This window comes from Poeciliopsis prolifica, unplaced genomic scaffold (assembly GCF_027474105.1).
Source record: "Poeciliopsis prolifica strain line A6 unplaced genomic scaffold, Auburn_PproV2 SCAFFOLD006, whole genome shotgun sequence".
Taxonomy (NCBI): domain Eukaryota; kingdom Metazoa; phylum Chordata; class Actinopteri; order Cyprinodontiformes; family Poeciliidae; genus Poeciliopsis; species Poeciliopsis prolifica.
This window is the reverse complement of record NW_026562381.1, coordinates 5,182,593-5,204,912: the sequence shown is the minus strand read 5'-3', so window position 1 is coordinate 5,204,912 and position 22,320 is coordinate 5,182,593. Positions and strand designations below refer to the sequence as shown.

General features: G+C 35.2%; 1 protein-coding gene across 1 annotated transcript in view; it reads right to left on the bottom strand.

The window, feature by feature from the left end:
* Positions 1-4,654: 4,654 nt before the first annotated feature.
* LOC129360738 (complexin-2-like) overlaps positions 4,655-22,320 on the bottom strand; it is a 56,765-nt gene continuing 39,099 nt past the window's right edge. The window contains exons 3-4 of the mRNA XM_055031122.1: positions 16,920-17,095; positions 4,655-9,105 (exon numbers count right to left, since the gene is read on the bottom strand). Coding sequence (XP_054887097.1) covers positions 8,911-9,105; positions 16,920-17,095 — 371 coding nt within the window. The 3' untranslated portion in view covers positions 4,655-8,910. The remainder of the gene's footprint in view (positions 9,106-16,919; positions 17,096-22,320) is intronic.

Sequence of the window (22,320 nt, the reverse complement as noted above, 5' to 3'; positions counted from 1 at the left end):
ATGCATGAATTTTCTCTGCACACATTATTTAATCATCTGATGCCTAAAGCATGATGAGCTGTCACAGTGTTAAGGGTTTTCCTATTATTTTTCAGCATAAATATCAAAAACAAGCGGAAACAACAGTTTCAACTATCTTAACGTTTTTATTCAGATCTGCTCTACACCTAGTTTCCTGGTGACAAGCATAGCAGTGCACAGCTGACAGCTTCACACAACAAAGAGTGTTAAATGCAGATAAGTATTTATAGACTGAACAGAACGTTCTGTTTACATCTTCATGAGCTTCACCTACAATATTCATACCTTCAGTCTGTGAGGATTTATTTGCAGACAGATAAAGCCAAATTCTTGGCATCATCATGCAGCAGCTAGCAGCTAAGACCCAGGGGAGGAATACTCACTAATTGAGGTCAGGAGTTTTCCTTACCGGACATTTAAAATCCGATTTCAGCTCATTTTGTCTGCACTTTCTAACACGGCGAAATGGAGGACTGTCCCCTTGGAGAGCTGTGTTTAAATTGAATGCCTTACGTCAAACCTCTTGTCACCAAGGTGGATGGAGAAACAGCTCCCATGCCAATTGCTGATGTGGGTGAGCAACGTCTCAGCGCTACTTTATTCATTAAATAGACCTATAATAGCTTCATCTGAGCTGCTGCGGCTGCTGAGATTTCAAGGCAATGGACTTGTCAATCAGAGTCTCTCTGGGATGCGGCGATAGCTATTCAGGTCCTGTAGATTCGGAGCTGGAAGGCGGAGGAAGAAGCATTTCAAGAGTCACAGCAGTCAAGCAGCTGCCTGATGGAGTTGATATGACTCAGAAAATCTCACAAAACTTCATTTGAATAACAGCATATGCAAATAAGAGCAGAATCAGCATTCATAGTAAAACACGTAATCCAGCGATATGTAATAATGCAATAAGACTGGCTTCAAAAATAAAATACTTGAACACATTTTGAATCATTTTGCATTGTCTGAAAAAGAAACTAAATGTTTGCCATTTAATTACCAAAATTTCATCTACAACATTATCTTTATTAGAAGTATAATAATAAGGATGAACACGTAAAGTTAGTCATTGTTTATCTCCACATTATTAAATGATCATTTATAGAACGTCAAAATAATCAGCAGTGCATTTAATAATGTTATTACATATTCGGCAGAAACTATTGCAAAATATGTTCAAGAAATTGATTGCATTTTTCATCTTTATATGATGTGACATGAATGGTTTATTACATTTTGAAGCCTGATTCTGCTATTATTACACATTGTGGCATAAATCTTTGTGTATCAATTTTCTAATAAAGATATGTGACAGCACTGATGGAGTTATTATGCACAGTGTGTTTTTTCATTATTATGATTTTTCCCATAAATCTTAAACCAAAACTAAAAAAGACTACATAAATCAAAGCTTCGGCTTATTCTTCTGATTCTTAGTAGGATTCAGGTCTCCATTACAAATTTGTTTTGTCACAAAAATGTGTCAATTGCTATGTTTTCATTGAGAAAGAAATTGGATTAAAATCACACTTAAATAAGTTTGTTCATGCAATAGGTCATTAAAAAACATTCTCAGCCATCGTCCTCTACTTTCTGTTGTCATCTTTGTTGTTTCCGCCAGTAGTCAGTGGAAAAGGCAGCTACTTACAATCAAGCTCTATTTAGTGCCTCAGTTCCTTGAACGGATAGTTCTGACTATCTATTTAAAGTGAAAACCCAAAACTGAGGCTTCAAAGTGATAGACATCTTATCTCAACACAAAAAGAGCAAATTAATTTAATCACAGAAAAATCTAAATTAACGATTGTTATTATAATCAACTTTCTCAGCTCTAAAGATAAATTAGTGTCTGGATGGTGCATACCAGCTGGGGTACATGACTGTGAGCCAGTGCCCAGCGGAGAGTGATTAATTGACAGTGACTGTTTCATGTCTACAGGACAGCAATAGAGCTGTGACTTTCCTGCAGCCAGAGTGCTGTTCAGAGAGCACAAAGGCAGCTTGGTCTGAAAAGGCTACCTCAAAGCATGAATACTAATGGAATTGATTTATACCTCCATTTCCTGCTGGGAGACTTGAGGAGGCGGCGTTCTCGTGTGTGTTCAACAGCCTGAAGTGGCGGAAAGGCAGGGGCGCAGTAAAACCACGAGATATATCGCAGTCCTGCTGCAGAATGAGCAGCCAGGTTCTGAGCCATTAACAGTGTTCAGAGGAGGTGGATTAGGTGAAAATCAGGGCAATTAGATGGAGAAATGTTGAACTGGAAATGTTGCTGCGTCGACTGGTGTCAAAATGTAAAATGTATGAGAGAAAACTGGTCGTAAATCAGATCATAGTTTAGCATTTTATCTGTCAGTACATGACAAAAATGCTCCTTTTGTTGTGAAACAACAAAAGGAGCATAAAAACCTTTTTTCACTGTTTGAAATTAGATACATTTTAACATTTACCTACAAATAAATGACATAATAGCAAAGTAGCTAATTTCCATCTTTAGTGTATGATTAATGAAAGGAAAGGATGACTGCACAAAACAGTTAATTAAACATTTGTTTACAATCTGTAATCTATAATGGTTCAATAATTTTCACTTTAAGCTGATCAGATGAATAGTTAGCAAAACAGCACTAAAAATAGCTATATACAGTTAAGCTATGCTAAGCTAAACAGGATAACGACTAGAAAAATGAGCCTGTGTCCTAAAACACTGTGACTAACAAATCTACTGCAAACTGTTCACATCCCGAACAGAACTATGTGTTTTGTTTGGTTCAATAAAATTTTGCCCAGTATTGTGTATTTAGGTTTAAATTGCAATTTTAGAGAGCAGTTTGTGTTCCTGCTGTCCCCCCTAAAACAAAATAAATCACAACACATTCTGACATCTGCTTCATTGCTTTTGCCTTTATTGCCACAGAAGCAGTACCTGTAGCATTTTTAATGCTTTGAACTGTTTTCAAACATCTGGATTTTGAAGTGGTTGACACTTTTAATTTATTGCAAAAAAAGCATCCAGTGGTGCCACTAAGAGGTTATGATCAGGGTGAAAAGTCCACTTTAAAGATCCCCAAAACTACTCATACCCCAGGCAGAATTACACTTAATCTTGTAAGTGTAATTCTTAATATTCGCGGTGTGAGAATGACCCAAATATGTGGAGGAAGATAAAGATTAGGGTGATGGCAAAGACCTGAAGCTTATTACCGAGGACATTTCACCAAAACAGTTTGGTATTTTCACAGCAGTACCTGCAGATGTGAAGATAATATAACAGAATGCTCCCTCCTCACAATTAGCAATCCACTGGCTAATCTTAATTAAAGTGATATTAGCAAGAAAAAGAAGAAGAATTTGAAAGGTTATAGTTCAAATTAAAACTGCTTATGGTTTAATTTCACAAATATTAAAACTTATATTAATTTGCTAGACATATTTCTGTTTAATTTTGCATAAGTGCCCATTTGACGAATCTATTTTGCATATGAGGAGCTGCATGACTTATTCAACATCTGTTGCAGCAGCCAGTAAGAAATATTTAGCTTCATCCAGTGCAAGGAACAACACATGGAGCCTAATTCATCATGCATAAGAAAATGCTTTTATTTTTACTGTGTTTATATGATTTGCTGGATTGACTTGTTTGCAACACAAAATTAAAAGGTAATTTTCACAGTAAAAATAAATAACTTCCAATCTGGGCTAAAATGATCATTTTATGAACAATTTATTAGAAATAAAAATCTCACAAATAATAAAAAGCTAATTTAAAGTTCAAACCTGGTTACCTAACCATTGGCATAACAATCGATTAATTTTCTGAGCAGAAATAAACCAAATTTAAAGAGTTGTAATCCATAATCCTTGCGTGGCATTTGAATTTTTGGGATTTTCTCATATCAAAGACCCACTTAGATCAAACAGCTTATACAGCAGAGATGCTAATTTTATCTGTTTGATGTCCATGCAGTCACTGTGAGACAATCATAAGTCAGGTCTGTCTTCAGTCATGATTTGAACGACACACTGCATTCTGTTTACAGCCCTTTTCAGTTTTATTGATGTTAAAATCCCAGTTAAAAGAAAAAATAAAGCCATGCCGAGAATGAAAAACAGTATTTACTGACAGACACATTTACATGTGGGTTACACTAAAGGTTGAGCTGATCGTCATGCAATGGGATGAACCACAACCATAAGGCTAAGTCCTAGTCTCAGAAATATAGAGTTGATTTTTACCAGAAAGCAGAAATACCAGTGGTTTCAAAACCAAATACATAAAGTGCAAAAACACAACATCTTACGGAGATATTTTGGTCTTGTTGAAACAAGAGAAAATGTACTTTTCCTCAAGAAATATGAGCTTGTTAAAGGTCAATAACTTCTTAATATTGAAAAAGTACTTGTTCTATTGTAAAATTATGGGGAAAATGTCTACCAATAGACTTAATGCATTTTCATCAATATTAAGAAATTATTCACCTAAAACGACCTCTCATATCTTGCTGAAAAATTGCTAAATTTGTTTTCTCTTATTTCAAGTGTACTCAAATATTTGTAGACCAAAATTATTTGGTAAGATTTTGTGTTTTGCATTTTGCATTTTAACAGTTTGAATGCATAAACACAAGACTATAAAACATTATATGAAATCACTTTATTCTCAGTGTGCAGTGATTCCACTTTTGCAGGAAAGTTACATATTGAAATATTTGTCTAAAATAGCATGCAGTGAGGCTAACAGGTGGAGCTTTGAAACACAGAGGACACGAAACGTTTATATCCAGTACCTTGCCTACATCGCACACCAAAAGCATGCATACACTTTTGTCAACACATAAGGAGGATACAGAGAGGAAGGGGCTGGGAGAAAGGTGAGGAGATTTTTGCAGTACAAAATAATGCAGCAAATAAACATATTTCTTTTTTTCTTTTCGACAGAATACCAGCCACCAGAGGACAGAAAACAGGACTGACAACGGACAGGGAGAAAAAACGGCACCAGAAATAGCATCTCCTCAGCACATACAGAACAGAGAAAAGACAGATGCAAGAAGAGAGAAATGTCAGACACTTACATTCAAGTCACATCAAAGGATTATTCTTCTAGAAGCCATGTTATTCATATTCAGGCAGTTTTTAAAAACCCACTAATGAGTGTATGAGTGACATTAATAGGTGACTTTCAACTGTTGTGGGCTTTTGACTCAACATTCACAAAATGGCAACATGTTGACTTCCACCAGGGCTTGGGCAGTTTGTTTGGGCAGCAGGAGAGCAATCAATTTTCTTTTTAGAAGATAATGACAAAAATGTTCATGACTGTATTTGGTGGAATATTAGATGCAGACAGTGATTGGGTTTTTATTAATTTGAAAAATACTTTTGAATAACATGATTTTTGCTAAGATGTTGTTGTTTGGCATCATTACAAGGGCAGTAATTGTAGCTTTCTAAAACATTTTAAGACCAAACGTGATAAAAGTAAATGTCACTGTGGCCTAAGTAAGAAAACCAGGTCACTAGCGATCAGACTGTTTTTAAGGCAGTTATTAAGTTTCTAACAAATCTGGGATTGAAGATATTCCAAAATAAAAGTTAGTATGTTAACTAAAAGGCAATAATTATAACTTTCTTTTTTAGATCAGGCAGTTTCTCACTATTAGCAAGGGCTTTAACAAGGGCAGGATTTGTAGCGATCGAGTTGGGCAATAGATTCAAAAATCATAGTTAACTATCTATGTATTTCCTTTATATCAGTCAAAATGTTACAAGCGACAGGACTGCTTGATTTAAGGGAGTAATAAAGTTTCAAAAATATTCCCGGGCTAAGGATTTTATTAAATTAAAGTTAATATGCGCTAACTGGCTTGCCATCAATAAGGTAGGATGCAAGAAATGAAACTACTTTATTAAAGACATAAATTTATATTAATAAAATACCATTAGACCAACAATAAAAACTTGTTCACAACAAAACAAAGACTTTTGTTGTGAACAATAAAGGTAAGTTGCTAGCAAATAAATTCACCAGTTTAAGTTTTGTTGCTTGGGAACTTATTCAAGGCAGGAATAGAAGCTTTTAAAATATTTTCTTGAGTTAAAGTATTAAAAATCAAATGTCATAATAGAGCAACTTGCTTGCTTTAAATAAAGCTAGGTTTTGCTAGCTAAACTAGCTAAACCCAATTTAGACAAGGTTAGCTAAACCTAGGTTTAAAGAACTAGCTAAACCGAGGTCGCTAAAAAAGCTGTCTAGCTAGCTAAACCTGGTTTCTAGCTAGCTGTGAAACTGGACTTCATGCCATCAAAATCCATCAGGTTTAAACCAAATATGTTAAATATGACTTCCTTTTTTTTACTTTTATGTCACTGCTTAGCAGTATTTTAGGTAGCCCAACTACTATTTAGATGAATGTATTCAAAACTAATAGTAGCTGTTGACAAGCTAAGTTGTTAGCAATGAAACTAATATGTCTTTATATTGACGGTAATTCAACAACAGCTGTAATTAACGCCTACTAATCAAACATCAAGCTATAATACCTGAGAATTTACTAAAACAAAAATGAAAGATCTTTTACTAAATCTGCTATCAACATCACTATTCTTTGGTATAATTAAATAACTGCTCCCCAACATGGCAACAACTATCAGATGGTTGACTGCTAACATAATGTTGCCACAGCGGCTGGCAGTTTACAAATGCCGTGAAGTCACAAGACGTTAAATAAATGTGCTCTATGGGTGGCATTACACCAGTGTTGTGTGTTATACTGTATTTTAAATAAATATACAGTTTACAAAACACAAAACAAAAACTAAAACCCTTACAGAAGGAACAGGAATACACAAGTTCTGCAACATCGAGGCAAAATGTGTGGCTTTTAAAACCTCAGCTACAACTACACCTACTGTGCCCAAGTGGATCACAAAACATCCAGTAACAAAATCTACCACAATATCTAAGTTACTGTTTTCAAAAGCGCATTGATGATTACAGAGATTTGATTTTGGGCTTTTCTGTACATGGCAGCTAAAATTACCCTTTAATTGGCACACATCTCATCTGTTTAACTGTAGATTGGAGTCAATCTTAAATTTTTGACTTATAAAAGCACAAATAGTTTAAGGTTTACATTGTGATGTATTTGTCTGAAAGGCAAAAAAGGCATTGACTGAGGCCTACTCCAATCATCTGTAATTAAGTAGTTGGATTACCAGCATAAATCTGGTGGAATGTCAAGAAATATCTGGAATGTTCGACAAGATACTCTGGAATGAAGTAAAACTAAAAACAAAGGCATAAAAAAAGAATTTGTACAGGTATTTGAATTTGTGCAGCTATTTCCTGGCACAACAGACTAGAATTTGTCGTAATATTAAATATTGTGCCTTGTTGGGCCATGAAGCTTTGTGAATCATTTCTCATTGTGTTAGCCTTCCTCATTACAGTGAACAATTTCCAGTTGATAAATGCTCATGTGATTAAAACACTTTTATGAGATGAAGCAAATTGTCCCACTTTCCCTCTTTAATTAAATGTGTCTGACCTACAAAACTTTCACTGCTACAGTACGTTGACATGTGTGTTAACATCGACTAACACATTTAGGGGTAACTTTGAAACACAAAACAATGAAGATTGTCTGTTATTGCTGATTTGGGACTTCACTCCCATTTGTTAAACCAACAGACACAGGACAACTTCATTTTGAACAAGATATTGCACTATTGTCACTGTCTGTCCACATATAGTGTTTACACAACATAGTTGTGTTTGTGAAGTTTCTATTCTTTTTCTTTTTTTTACATTAAAATAAAATAAGAAAACACAGAGATGTTACTCACAGCTTCAAATTAACCAGCCAGGTAATTTTTTTTTACATGTCTTGCTTTAAAAGAAGACTAATTAACACTGGCAAAAACAAAGTTTTCTAAGCCACAATCAAATATAATATAACCAGTGAACTTTTTGAATTCATCTAATTTTACCCTCCTGTTTTAAAACAGGCTTTTACATATAGAGAAAATGTTTCTCCATGGAAGAACATTTTGAACAATCAGTTATCTCCTAATGTACAGTGAAGCTGAATGAAATATTTTAATTAAATAATTTATTGCCTGAAATACCAACATCTTCTCTTTCATGACTACAAATGAAATCAGCATATGCACATCGCCTCATAGGTATTAAATGCATGCATACAAAATAAACAAATTTCAACAGAAATAAATTCCTTCACTTCACAAACTTACTTGACTTTGATTTTACACATTTAAAATGTCATGTTCATATTTCACATTCACATAATGATCAATTTAAGGGTGAATGGCCACAACGAAGAACCAATAAAAAAAATGCATGTGTCTCTGTACACTATGTATCAAAAATTAGCAGGAACGTAAAAGGAAAATTAAATGTTAATTAAATTTGATATGATTTGGATAATTCCCTAAAAGTTAAAAATATGGCTTATACTCTTAGTATTCTTGTTATATATCATACAGTATTTCACTCATATATAGTACTCTTTTATATTATTTAGGCTATTTACAAACAAAAAAGTGGTTGTCGGCAATGTTTGGACTGATTCTGAGAAATGGATTGAAAAGATGTTAAATAAAGCGATATATGTAGGTGTTTTTGTAATTTTCAAACCCGATAATTCTCTTGTCATGATATTAAAAGTATGAATCACTTTCTGAGATTGGCTAGTTCAGCTCAAAGACAAAATCATGGCACACTGCGTAATTCCAGGACACTTAGTATTTGGTTTGATGGGATTGGACAAGTGTGAAGAAGAGTGTGACGGCAGGTTGGAGTGGGACAGGCTGGTACAGCATTAATTAGAAGGATTTTGTAAGAAGTTAACCATATTTCCAAGTAAAACCCTGTTACTTTTTATTGAACATATCCATCAGAGGGGCTGGAATGAATTTCATGACAGTATCCACAATGCTCTCCTCTTCCTCCTCGTTGCCGCAGCCGGCGGGGACGGCCTTTTTAGGGCGGGTAAGGCTGCCCTCTGAGGCCTGCTCCATGGCAGCAGCCGCCTCGGCTTCCTTCTCCTCCTTCTTCTTGATGCCATACTGCAGGAACAACAAAGGATAAACGACGCAGCAGGCCAGATTTTAATAACATTTTGTCATTAATTTGTCAGATTTTAATAACATTTTGTCATTAATTTGTCAGATTTTAATAACATTTTGTCATTAATTTGTCAGATTTTAATAACATTTTGTCTTTAAAGAACTGAACATGTGTCGTTAAACACTTTTCATTGTTGCATATTTTAAAGAATACTCGTAAAAGAGGTTGAATGTCACATATTGATTTATCTACGTTTTTATTGTCTGAAATTTTTACACCTTGTTTCCATTGAGATTTTTATTTGCTGGACGGTTTATGAACGTATCAGGGATTGTAACCATTACTCAAACAAACAAAAACAACTATCAGCTATGTCCACCTATGTGGTATTGAAATGAAATGAAATTGAAATGAAATGAAATTTTATTCGAACATGATACAAATATAAAAATAAAATAGTGCACAGTAACAAAAAGTGCATAAGAAAGAAGAGAAAATACAGATTTTTTGTTTCAGTTGACATATCATGCTCAAAATGGGGTAGGAAGAAGTGAGAACTTATAAACTCCTACCCCTAAACACTTGAGACTGTAGAATCCTACTGTCATTAAAAAAAATCAAAATCAAAGTGTCAGTCAGAAGTAACAGTTACTAATATTTACCTATTCATTTTCCCATTTTATACTGGTTTGTCTTTCTTAACCCTTACACCAAGTTATCTGCAATACACACCTTATTGCTTTCTATTACACGTATGTGTATCTATTGAAAATTACCTCTTTGTACTTTCTTTTGAATTGCGTTAAACTGTTGCTTTGTTTTAAATCTTCATGTAACTTATTCCATAACTTTACACCTGTAATTGAAATACAGAAGCTTTTCCTTGTTGTTCTGAATTTGCGGATCTTGAAGTTTGAGTGACCCCTCAAGTTATACCCCCCTTCTCTTTCAGAAAACGTGCTCTGTATGTGCTCAGGTAACAGCTGTTTAGATATTTTGAACATAAATTGAGCCATTTTAAATTCTACAAGCTCGTCGAATTTGAGAATTCTGGATTTTATGAAGAGCGGATTTGTATGGTCATAATAACCGACATTATGGATGATTCTAATGGCTCTTTTCTGTAGGACGGTTACCGGATGTAAAGAGCTCTTGTAATTAACTCCCCACACTTCACAGCAATATGATAGGTATGGTAAAATCAGGGAGTTATATAGAATATGAAGTGATTTAGCATTCAATACATGTCTAGCTCTAGCCAATATGGATATACTTCTACTGAGTTTACTCTGTAAATATTTAATATGAGGTTTCCAACTGATTTTGTCATCTATTATTAAACCGAGGAACTTATTAGCAAAAACCCTTTGTAGAGTTACGTCCTCTATTTGAACTTGGATTTCAGTATTTTTATAACAGTTCCCAAAGACCATGATTTTCGTCTTGTCCAAATTTAGGGATAATTTGTTATGGTCAAACCATATCTTTAACTTACTAATCTCTGAAGTGACTGTTGAGAGAAGATGTTCTAAATTGTCGCCAGAGGCTAGAATATTTGTGTCATCAGCGAATAAGATAAATTTTAATACATTGGACACTTTACTGATATCATTTATATAAAGATTAAATAAAACTGGTCCCAATACTGATCCTTGTGGTACTCCACAGACAGTCTCCTGCCAATCAGATTCCACCTCTCCCAATTTCACAAATTGTTTCCGGCTCTTTAAGTAACTCCTCATCCAGTCAGAAACTACTCCCCTAATTCCATAGCGTTCTAATTTTTTAAGTAAGATTTCATGATTTATTGTATCGAAAGCTTTCTTTAGATCTATAAATATCCCTACTGCCAGTTTTTTACTATCTGTTGCGTTGGTTATTTCTTCTATTAAGTCAGTTACGGCCAGTGATGTTGACCGGTTTGCTCTGAATCCATATTGACTGCTGATAAGTAGTGAATGTTTTTCTATGAATTGTTCCAGTCTTTTCTTAAATAGTTTTTCCAGGATTTTAGAAAATTGTGGGAGAAGAGACACAGGCCTGTAGTTAGTGAAGAGGTGTTTGTCGCCAGTTTTATACATTGGTTTGACCTTAGCTATTTTCATTTTGTTGGGAAATAATCCTGTTTGAAATGATAAATTGCAAATATAAGTTAGTGGTTTAGAGATACCTTTAATTACTATTTTAATAGTTTTCATGTCCAGATCATCACAGTCAGTGGAAGTCTTATTTTTACCGTTATTCACAATGTTTATGATTTCTTCTTCTTGTACAGGGCTGAGATATAAGGAGCTGGGATTATTCTCAATTAGATATTGCTGAGTTGCAGTTTTTGTAGTCGGTATTTTTTCTGCTAATTGAGGTCCTATATTAACAAAAAATGTATTAAATTTATTGACGACACTTTTCAAATCGGTAATATTCTGTTCATTATCTATGAAATAGTTTGGATAGTTGTTATTGTTAGATTTTCTAATAACTCTATTTAAAATATTCCATGTTTCCTTAATGTTGTTTTTATTCCTATCCAGTAATGTATGATAATAGTCCTTTTTACATGTTTTTATAATATTAGTTAACTTATTTTTATATTTTTTGTATTTGTTTTCTGATTCAGACGTTCTATGTTTTAGAAATTCTCTATAAAGTTTGTTTTTCTTTTTACATGCCTTTTGTATTCCTTTTGTGATCCACTGTTCATTTTTTTGATTACATTTCCTGTTATATTGTTTGAATGGACAGTGCTTGTTATATAATATTTTAAATGTTTTTAAAAATTCTTCATATGCTGAATTCACGTCATTCATTTTATATATTAATCTCCAATCATAGGCTAACAACTCAGCTTCTAGAGCTTTTAGTGTCTCTTCAGACGTAACCCTTCTGTAATGTGTCTCTATTTTTTGATCGTCTGTTTTGCACTTACAGTCGTAGACTATGAACACTGGTAAGTGATCAGTTGTGTCATTCATTAATATTCCACTAGTTAAATTATTTTCCAGCACATTTGTAAAAATATTATCAATTAAGGTAGCGCAGTGCGATGTAATGCGACTGGGCCTGGTGATTTTAGGATACAGGCTTAAACTGAGCATGGTGTTAATAAATTCTTCAGTCATTCTATGTTTATTTGGATTGAGAAGGTCAATATTGAAATCCCCACAAAAAAATGTTATTTTTTGATTAATTGTTATAAATTTTTCTTCTATCCAGTTGTTGAGTACTTCAATGTTTGATCCAGGGGCTCTATAAATGCAACTCACTAAGACATTTTTCCTTTTTTCCACGAGTATTTCTATAGTCACACATTCAAACATGTTGTCCATCACAGTTGACATTGTTTCGATCAACTTATAATTAATCTTCTTGTCAACATACAAAGCTACTCCCCCTCCATTTTTGTTTTCTCTGTTCTTACAAACCATTTCATAACCATTGATTTCAAAGTCTATGCCCTTATCACTATTGAGCCAAGTTTCTGATAAGGCAATAACATTGAAGGTCTGTGAAAGTTGTTGGAGGTATTGTTTGATGCTGTCAAAATTTGCATAAAGGCTTCTGCTATTAAAGTGAATTATTGACAGCTTTTCTTCCGTGCTGTTGTGAACTGATCATCGCTGTAATAGTGACAACTATCATTGCTGACATTATAAAGTTGTAATCAGGATCAATGTCAGTTTCAATATCTTGCAGATGATAGTTTCTGTGTTGGAATACGGGTAGCTCTATATCCTCATAGGCCGTGATCTGTTGCATGTTTCTCTTTCAGAAGTGAACGTCAACTATGTCTGGCTGTCTGTCATACATTGTTGGATAATTTAGGGGTACTAGTACGTGGATGCGTGATCAACTTATCATAACGTAGGTAAGCAATGTCCCCTCTTTGACGTGCTGCTTTTAAGTCCGGCATTAGTTCCGCCCTCCTTTTCCTTACTGCATCCGTGAAGTCTTCGTTAATGAAAATCTTAGATCCCTTAAGTGCCTTGGTGCTCTGCAGAATAGTTGATCTGTCCTTGTATCGTAAAAATTTGACAACAATGGGCCTGGGTCTGTCTCCTCTATGTTTACCGGTGCGGTGAGCTCTCTCAATGTCAACCTTATGTTGAAAGTTTAGCTTTTCAATTAAAATAGTTTTCACTTTCTCCTCAGTCTCAGCCCAAGTCTCATTTGGTGATTCAATAATTCCATCAAAAACCAGATTATTTCTCCTTGATTGCCCCTCAAGGTACTCCATTTTATCAGTGATAGTCATCATACCCTCACATACTTTAAATATGTCTGACTGCACCGTGTCACTTCGGGCCTTGTACTTAGCACTTTCTACTTTAATGTCGTCAATGTCTTTCTGTGTAAATTGCAGGCTAGTTTTAATGTCCTGTAGTTCTCGTGTCATCGCGTCCATTCTGGTGTTAGTAGTGTCCACAATGATTTTAACAAAACCCTTAAAATTGTCCTGTTGTTGTTGGAGTAACTCCATATAAATTTGCTTTTGCTGGCTCAGCAACTCTTTGACTTGCGTGAGTGAAACATAGTCCTCATCTTGTCTCCCGTCGGTCTTGGATCCTTTTGGAGGCATTATTTCGCTTCTTTTTGCCTGTCGCTTCCTTAAGGCTCCTGCTCAGCAGTTGGAGGCCACTTCGCTGTCTTTCTCTGCTTGCTGTCAATCCAACGTGTCGTTTTCCACTGGTTTTCCTCTGTTAGGTCGGTTAGCTGCCGGGCGTTGGCCTCGTCCCGGTTAGCAGCCGCGATGTTAGCAAGCTAGCCACAGCAAGCTAGCCGCACTGTCGCTCTGTGAACACAAACACCCTGGGCCAGACGCGTTGTCCAAGCACAGCCGATCTCTCGCTGTTCCGCTGACTGTGGTGGATAGCGGTACTTACGGACAAGGCAGCGATGAACGAGACAACGGTGTGGCCATTTCCCGTCACGACATGATCTCAGTCCAGGGTTGCTCCATTAGTCTCTTCCCATTCGCTTCGCCTGGCTCAGCTGTCATGAGAGCGAAAGCGTTCATCTTGTTTCTTGTTTTTAATAGATCTTGTTTCTTGATAACATATTTGTTATCAAATAACTGAAGAAGTTTTTGTCGTTCCATCTACTCTTTGTTAGGGTCTCTTAATGCTCTAGACATTGTTACCGACTATTATACTTGTCTACTTCCAGCAGACTTTTTTTTTAACTTTAACTCTTAATTTTTTTTTAAAATATGCCTAATTGATGATAATATCTTATATATTTTAATCAATTAATTGATGATAATATCAATTATCATGGAGGCTATGGACCCTTTGCATGTTGTTTACATCCTGAAATTTTGTGCATTCGCACAAAGCTGGAGGGCTTTTCTTTTCCATGCTGTCCACAGCCACGGTGCTGTGGGAGAACAATAACGTTGACTAAATGAAACCTGTTGAGTCAGGGCAGTGCGGCACAGCAGAGGTAAAAAATAGCACAGAAAAACAAGACCAACTTTTTTTTCTTGCTCTCTGTGTCGTAGATTCAGCACCAAAAAAAAAAAAAAAAGCATTCAAACATTTCCCATGCAAAGAACAGAACATGCAATCTGTTACACTTTTATGTTTTTAGGCTTGATATGTATTTATTAATAAGTGCTTGTTTTGGTGGATTGGCTACTGATCCTAGTAGCTAAGCTAATACTGCGGCGGTTGATTAGCTCATTTAAACAAGTGCGCTGCTGACAATTTGTCAACGTTGGTGTTATTTTATTTTTTAACTGAACCGAAACAAACCAAATTTCTTGTCTAAATCTTACGATTGTTAAAGTCAAGCAAGCATAACATACCCTCTCCCTCACTATTTATTTTGTTTCTAAAAGCTTTTTTCTGGCCTTGTTATAGTTGTCGTAGTGTTTTTCTTTTATATATCACACCTACATTTAAGATTTATGTTATGTTGACAACTTGACAGCTAAACCCAATGGCAGTCATTCCTTCTGCCTAAGTACTTTGACCAAAAAGTTTTGAGAACGAGATTCAACATATAACTTGGGAAGTGTTTCTAACAGCGAAAGGCCACTGAAGCAATTGTTTATTGATATATCTGTTGGAGATCTTCTCTTTACTTCTCCCTCATGCTGCTTTAACTCGACCTCCTCCAATCTGTCTTGTTCGTCTCTCTCTCGCTCTCAGGCTTATTCCAAAGCAACAAAAGGCTTGCATCAGTTAAAAGTGAAGACCGTTACGCTCAGTCAGCGCCTCTCCGCAGAATGAAGTCAAACATTCCCTCAGACTCGCTGTCAAACCAGACTTTATCTCTCATCTTGTTTCCCCTTCCCTGTCTACGCTGTGGAGCTCAGAGGAGATTCTCCAACTCTTCAGAGTCTTCCTATCAAACGTTTAATGCATTATTAGCAGTGTCAAGAGTAATATTTTACCAGAAGCGTAAAACACCTGTAGAGGGTAATTAAATATTAATCATAAATCTTTGCAGTTTGAAAGATCATCAATAAACAAAACCAATCATTTTAGTGTTTTTTAAAGCCTTTAAGGTTCTAACTTCACTTTTATGCACAGAAAAGAAAATTTTAACTAATAATCTTGCGGTTTCTTTTAAGGGAAATTTGAATTTAAAAGAAATTTGGAAATTATTATGATGGAGTGATGTTGAATAAGCTGATGTTTTGTTGTGTATTTTTGTTTAGTTTACAGTTTAATCAGTTTTGGCCAGCTTCCCAGTATTCCCACAGCATGATGCCACCGTTATGCTTCACCCTGAGGAAAGTGTGTTCAGGCTAAAATACATGATTAGTCAAATATAAAGTCAGCAGGAAGTCAGAAAAACATCACTTTAGTCTCATCTGTTCAGAGCATTTTGTATCTTTTAAATAGCAACTTGGACTAGGTTTAAGAAATTACAGCCTGAAGGAATTGTATTTCATTAGACATTCGTTTATTTCCTTTTTTTTTTTCAATTTGTACAAAACAAGAAAAACATCATGAAGCCTAATGTCAAAACTTTTGCTTTACATATTGAAGGTTGTGGGTGGATGTGTAAACTTAAATCAATATTCCCACTCTTTTTCCACATACATAATCTGATATTTATTTCTTTGTGAAACAATTTTTTTATGTTTTTCAGTAATTTGTGGATTTGTCACAATCCACAAAGAGTCAGTTAATTTTACATAAAATGTGTTTTCTAAATATTCCACTTTATGGATTACCCTTATTTTTATTTTCTAATAATATTAATGCTTATATTGCAGATTTGTAATTATTGCTTGATTTCTCCACACAATAACTTAGGATTAATGAGCAATAGAGCACATGAAATGCTTTTTACAGGATAAAATTGTAACTGCTGGAGCTACCATTTATGGCAGGCTCAGCTTTCTGAGATAATTTTGGTAATTTATCATTTTTGACTGGACATCAGCCCCACACGGTGTAACTGTGAGGAGGCTGCAGAACATACTGCAGACAGGTAAAATCAACTGTTGTATCTTTTTCTCTTGCAAGTTCTTGCTGTCAGTTTCAGCAGGAGATGAGATGGAAAACATGTTTTTATTCTGCCCAGAAAAAAAAGTCATCCATGTCTGCATTTAAAGACCCTTGGATGTAAAAATCTGTAAATTATGACCAGGGATAGAGCCAAAAAAAAACCTTTAGCTAATTTAAATTCATGAATAAAAGAGTTGAATGACAAATTTATTGCACTGAAACAAAAAAAAGAGAAAATATCTTACGTTTTATTATTTCTTTTTTATTTTTGGTTTAGAATTTGGTAAGTTTAAGCTCCTTATTTCACATTTTGACCAAAAACATACAGAAAATGTCCAGATGTATTTCCTGACCTTGTCCCTGATGCCCTGTCGGATGTTTTCCCTCTCTGCCTCCATTTTCGCATATTTTGCCTTCCTCTCCTCTTCTTGTTGCCTCAGTGCTTCTTGCCTCTCCTCCTCTTTCTTCTGAGCATCAGGGTCCTTCTCCTCCTCTCCACCAAGCATTTTGCCCATGTCTTTAGTGGCCCCTGTTGACAGAAGTAGGAGAAAAGAGACGGTTACGTCAGTGAAAGCAATAAACAATTCTTATTTTTGGTGCTGCATAACTTATAGGAGCAGTGGTACATTTAATAGTTTTATAATTCAAATTTCAAGCCGGTAAAACAGCAGCAATATCTCGCTTTGACAGAAAGCAGGAGCAATAGATGGAACAAGTGCCACAATCACGACCCAGAGATAAGAGACGCTGTAATTTCACTAACAATTCTCCTGATTGCTTTGTTGTCCTTTGTCATCTCCAACAGAAATTTATATTCTCATGCAAAGAGTACACTTTGACCTTGGATCAAGGCCTGAACAAAAGGCTGTTGAAATACAAAAACAAGGGCCCATTGCGACTCAACTTGTTGCTAATTTATGATTATGATACACACTAAAGTGTGTGCTACCATCAAGTTTGTTGTTGTAATATGATAAAATATTAAGAATCTTATGAATACTTTTGCAAGGAAGTGTTTCAGCTGTCTTGAAATCATTAGGATATTTTTTAATGAAGTGCTATCTTATCGCATCAATCCAAAACTTGAAATTAAATGGAGTTTATTGTTGATGATGCAATCATCTCTCAGATTAAAGAGATACCAGAGAGCTGAGCAAATGAAGTCATTACTCAGTGAGTCTGTGCTTACGAAAACATCCACAGGCAGTTTTAAAGCTGTGCCAAGAACCAATCTATCCTCACTAAGAAAACATTTTCTGTTTGCTACTGGTACCAGCTGACACGGCTGATCTGTGTGCATTTATTTTCATGCTTGATCGATGAAAATAAAATGTTATGATTTTATGTAAAGATGAGGTGTGAAGATGGGAAAACATAATTATTTGTGATAAGAGGAAGTCTGAACTTTTATTAAACATAGAAATATTTGGTTTGTGTGCACTGCCAGAGGTATTACGGTAAGATTATTATTTATTTACACTGAAATGAATCATTTCTGTAAAGGGTGCATATTTTATATGAGTGTGAGAAGCCATATCGCTCATGCAGATGTCAAGAAACAATATATATGTTTTATGGGAACATCTTAAATATTTCTTACTTTTTAATCAACAATCAATCATATTTGTTTGAAGACCACAAAATAAAAGTCATATATATGTTTGATTTTTAACATAAAATATGATAAATATTTCATGTTAAGTTCTTATCAAGCTTGCAGTAAAGCAAAAATATTCCTGCAAATTTGAGAAATAGAGTTTACAGGATATGTTATTAAATTTTCTGAGTTTGTTATTTCTGGTTTTATGGTCTCACTGGGTCGACTGGGAAAGTTTTAAACTGGAAGATTCCAGTCCGACAGCTACACAGACTCATTTGAAGAGTCAGTCTGCACGCTGAGCTCGCTGCCTTCTCTTGGGACTCCGTCTGTGCGCTCTTACTCTTGAGATATTGGCTCTTCTTTCCGGCTCAATGGCTGGAAACAAGGCAGTGCTTTAAGTGTGGTAGGACGAGTCCTGAACCTTTGTTTCTGCACTCAATTCCAACCCACAGAAAAATAAGAGATTATAATGAGAACTGGGCCTTCTTGAGCAAATTTGAAATCCATCCCACACCCATATTGACCTCAGTAGGGCACTCTTCTTGTCTTTATTAGGGCCTTTGTCTTCACCTTGGTCTCTGCATGTCTCTGGTGAAGAGACTTGCAAAGTCTCTGGAGGAAGAACTCAAAAGCAGAGCCATCTGGCTTTGCATGGAAATTGATGAGACAGTTCTAACCTTGAGGTTCCCTGCTGACGTCTTGAGCTTGCCATATTGTACCAGAACAAGCCCCAGACATTCATGAGGGGACTGCTAATTAATTTTTATATATATATAAAAAAATATTCTTTCATGAGTCTGAACCAGCATATTTTAGCCTGATAAAAATGCATACTGTGGAACAATTTGAAGAATTTAAAACAGTAAAAAATGGATTTCAGATGGAGGTTTGCAGTTTTCATGTTTCCCAGATATGACATATAACATCCTATGTGCCATTAAAGCTGCATTATGTTAACAATATATATTTTTGAAGTGATCACTTCATGACAGTATAATATGAGACAGATAATTTGTAAAAAAAAAAAAAAAAAAAAAAAAAAGAGCTCCTTTGCTAACTAGAATCAACCAATCAAAGCCAGGAGACGGGTCTTAGTGCTGTCAATCAAGCCTGTGTGCATGCAGCACACAGGCATGATTGTCCTTTGTCATCTCCAACATAAATTTATATTCTCGTTTATATTCTCATGCAAAGTGTATACTTTGGGTGTTGACTAATCATGTATTTTAGCCTGAAGTTTCTTTTCTGTAAGAAACTTCTATTTAATTATTTAGTTTCTATAAATGTGTGGTAAACTTGCTCATGTTGTTTTTTTTAAACTCTCAGTAGATGCTGGCTCAGTTTTCCGCTGCTGTCTCAATCTCATTATTCTGGTTAATCACACACTTTGCATGCAAACACCAAGTTACATTATTAACGTGTTTCTGAGGAGTCACAAAAACAGCAGTGACTCTCTCAGCCTGGAAATAACACCCACAGGAGTTTATTCTTAAACATTCTGCTGCTCTGTGCTTCGCTGGAAGACAAAGGAGAAGTTAAACTTTTTCTGTCTTTGTTCCTTGCAGCTTGAGGAGATTTTCCAAATCTTGCATGAGTAGCAAGATTCACAAAGCAAAAGACTAATATTTTGCATGACCTCAGGTATGACAGAAAGTTTTCAAATATAAACCAGTCTTCTCTGCACCGACACTTTAAAATGAGGTGTGACACACAAAATTACATTGTTCGAGCTCATATCTTTTCTGTCCTTCCATTATGCATGATGCTGAATTTATATTACACTCACACAGAAATTTAAAATTGGATTACACTGCAGATATTGCGCAGTATTTTCTCTCCCTAATACAGACAAGAATACAAAGGCAAAATAAAATCATCGCAGGTTTAAAGACAAATCATGAGGTTAAAAACATTTTAGCTAAAGTTGGTGCATACATAAATATATATCTTAGATTATGAATTTACTTGTTGGTTATTGTTCCTTTCATTTTTTTCTCTGTCTTTGCCATATGTTGATGTTTATTTTTACTTTCTCTTTCAAACCTCCACTTGTGTAATCTTGATGCTCAAGGCTCATTAGCTTGTCTGATTGTAACAAACTTGCTGTGTGGAAATCTGTGACAGGCGTCATTCCCAAAAGTCTTGGAGTCATCAGAAACTGCCTGTGGTGGAGTCTGTATGTTGGGAGAGCTCCAGAGTAAAAGATGAGAGCGTCAGCTTCAGCAAGAACATCCCCCCCAAAGAAACAGGATGTCAGAGTCTTAATTAGAGGAGATCATGAGCAGCTCTGTGTTTTACTTGTGAATTGGTGTTTTTCCTTTAAATGGTAGTAGATGGCTACGTATTGGTCTGATGTAATTGGGCACTATTACTCTGAAATGCAATTACTGATGGAGCAAATGATTACCATCTCTCTTTGTTATTCAGTATGACTTGCATGCAAAGATAAATTTCACGCAAGTGCAACTTAATAAATCAGAATGTCATCATAGAGTTAATTTACTTCAGTATTGTAGCTCAAGATATAAAGCTGATGCAATATATAGATCTCAAGAGTTTATTTTCAGAAAATAGTCGAGGTGAAGCCTTGTGCCACACTTTTCTTTCACTGAACTTTCCATATAATTTGATGCAGTACTTCCAAAACACTGCAGTCAGAATCATGAGATCGTCTTGCAGCAAATTGTACACAAAACTGTCAAAATTTACTAAGTAACATGGAGACACACCCTAAGGTACTACTTTAGACAGTTAATCTGCAAAAAAATATATATTATTTGGGTTTTATTTATTGTTTAAGAAACAAAAAATGCTCATTGGGTTGGCAGCTAGAGCACTGAAAAAAACTTCTAACTCTTAATTAATTTAGATCACAACTGAAGTGTTTAAAAACCGTTTTGTCTGTTGCTAAGCGAAATGATTTCTAGGGATCTGAGTTCATTCCAAGTCAGTTTCTAAACAAAAATGGAAGCAGTATTGTTGTGTTTTTTTTCTGTATCAAACTTGTTTCAATGTCAGAGCAGCTAACACACTGAGCTAGCAATAACTCACTTCAGCTTTGAAGCAGCTTTCTAGGTCAGCGGAGGCCTCAGGACTAATTTTAAAGTTGGAAGAGGCTTAGCTGGAAGAAGCATGGAAACTAAAAGAAAAACTCTCAGAAGTTATGGATGGTTGGATCAAGAAGTGGATTAGAGTGTGAGCATTTACATAAAGGCTGGGTTTTAATTTAGAGAGCATGGGAAAACATAAAAAGATAGCATTAAATGTGTGTGAATAAGCCAGAACAGAAATGAGAACAAAATGTACAGCTGCTGAATCCCTGCATGCTTCTGTGCATGGATGGCTTTGCTACCATCTTGTTCCTCTGCTATTAATGCATGATTGAGTGAATTTCCTCCTGGTGCTTCTAGGCTGCTGCTGCATGTGGATATCTGTGTGTTTTCATTTATATGTCACATGTAGCTGCAAACTTTAAGGCTGAAACCACACAGGCACCAGGCACAGAAATAAACAAAAACACAAAAAATTACCAAATATTTTTGATCAAGTTTCTATTGCAAAATATTTTATTATGCTTCAAATATGACTAGTAAGAAATATGGGCTTATTTTAAGTCAGTATTTCCACAATGTTGATGATAAAGTACTTGTTCCATTGGGAGTTTATTTCACTTACAAGGTGTGAAAAATGTTTTGCTTCAAGCAAAATAATCTGTCAATGAAACAAATATTTCCTCTTCAATATTGAGGAATTACTGACTTGAAAAAGCTCCTATTCTAAGTTTAACATTACAAATCTAATGCATAAATGTTTTTAGGATTTTATATTTTTATATGATTAAATACAGCATCCCAGATTCACAATGCAATATTACTGATCAAAATTTAGTTTAAAAACATGTTTCAATTCTTCCATCAAACGTACAGCATGAGATCATAAAGTGACACAGTAACATGTTTTGTATTTGAATGTTAACTTACTTGTTTTGTTATGTATTTTCTTTCTATCATGTGTAGTGCAGAAGACAGAGCAGAACAAATAAAACAAGAGATGATGAGAGACAGGAAACAACAGAATCAGCTCAAGGACTGTATTCCTGCTCCCCCATCTGTCACCAGTCCTCAGCAGGAACATGGCTGCAGACCGGCGGGTCC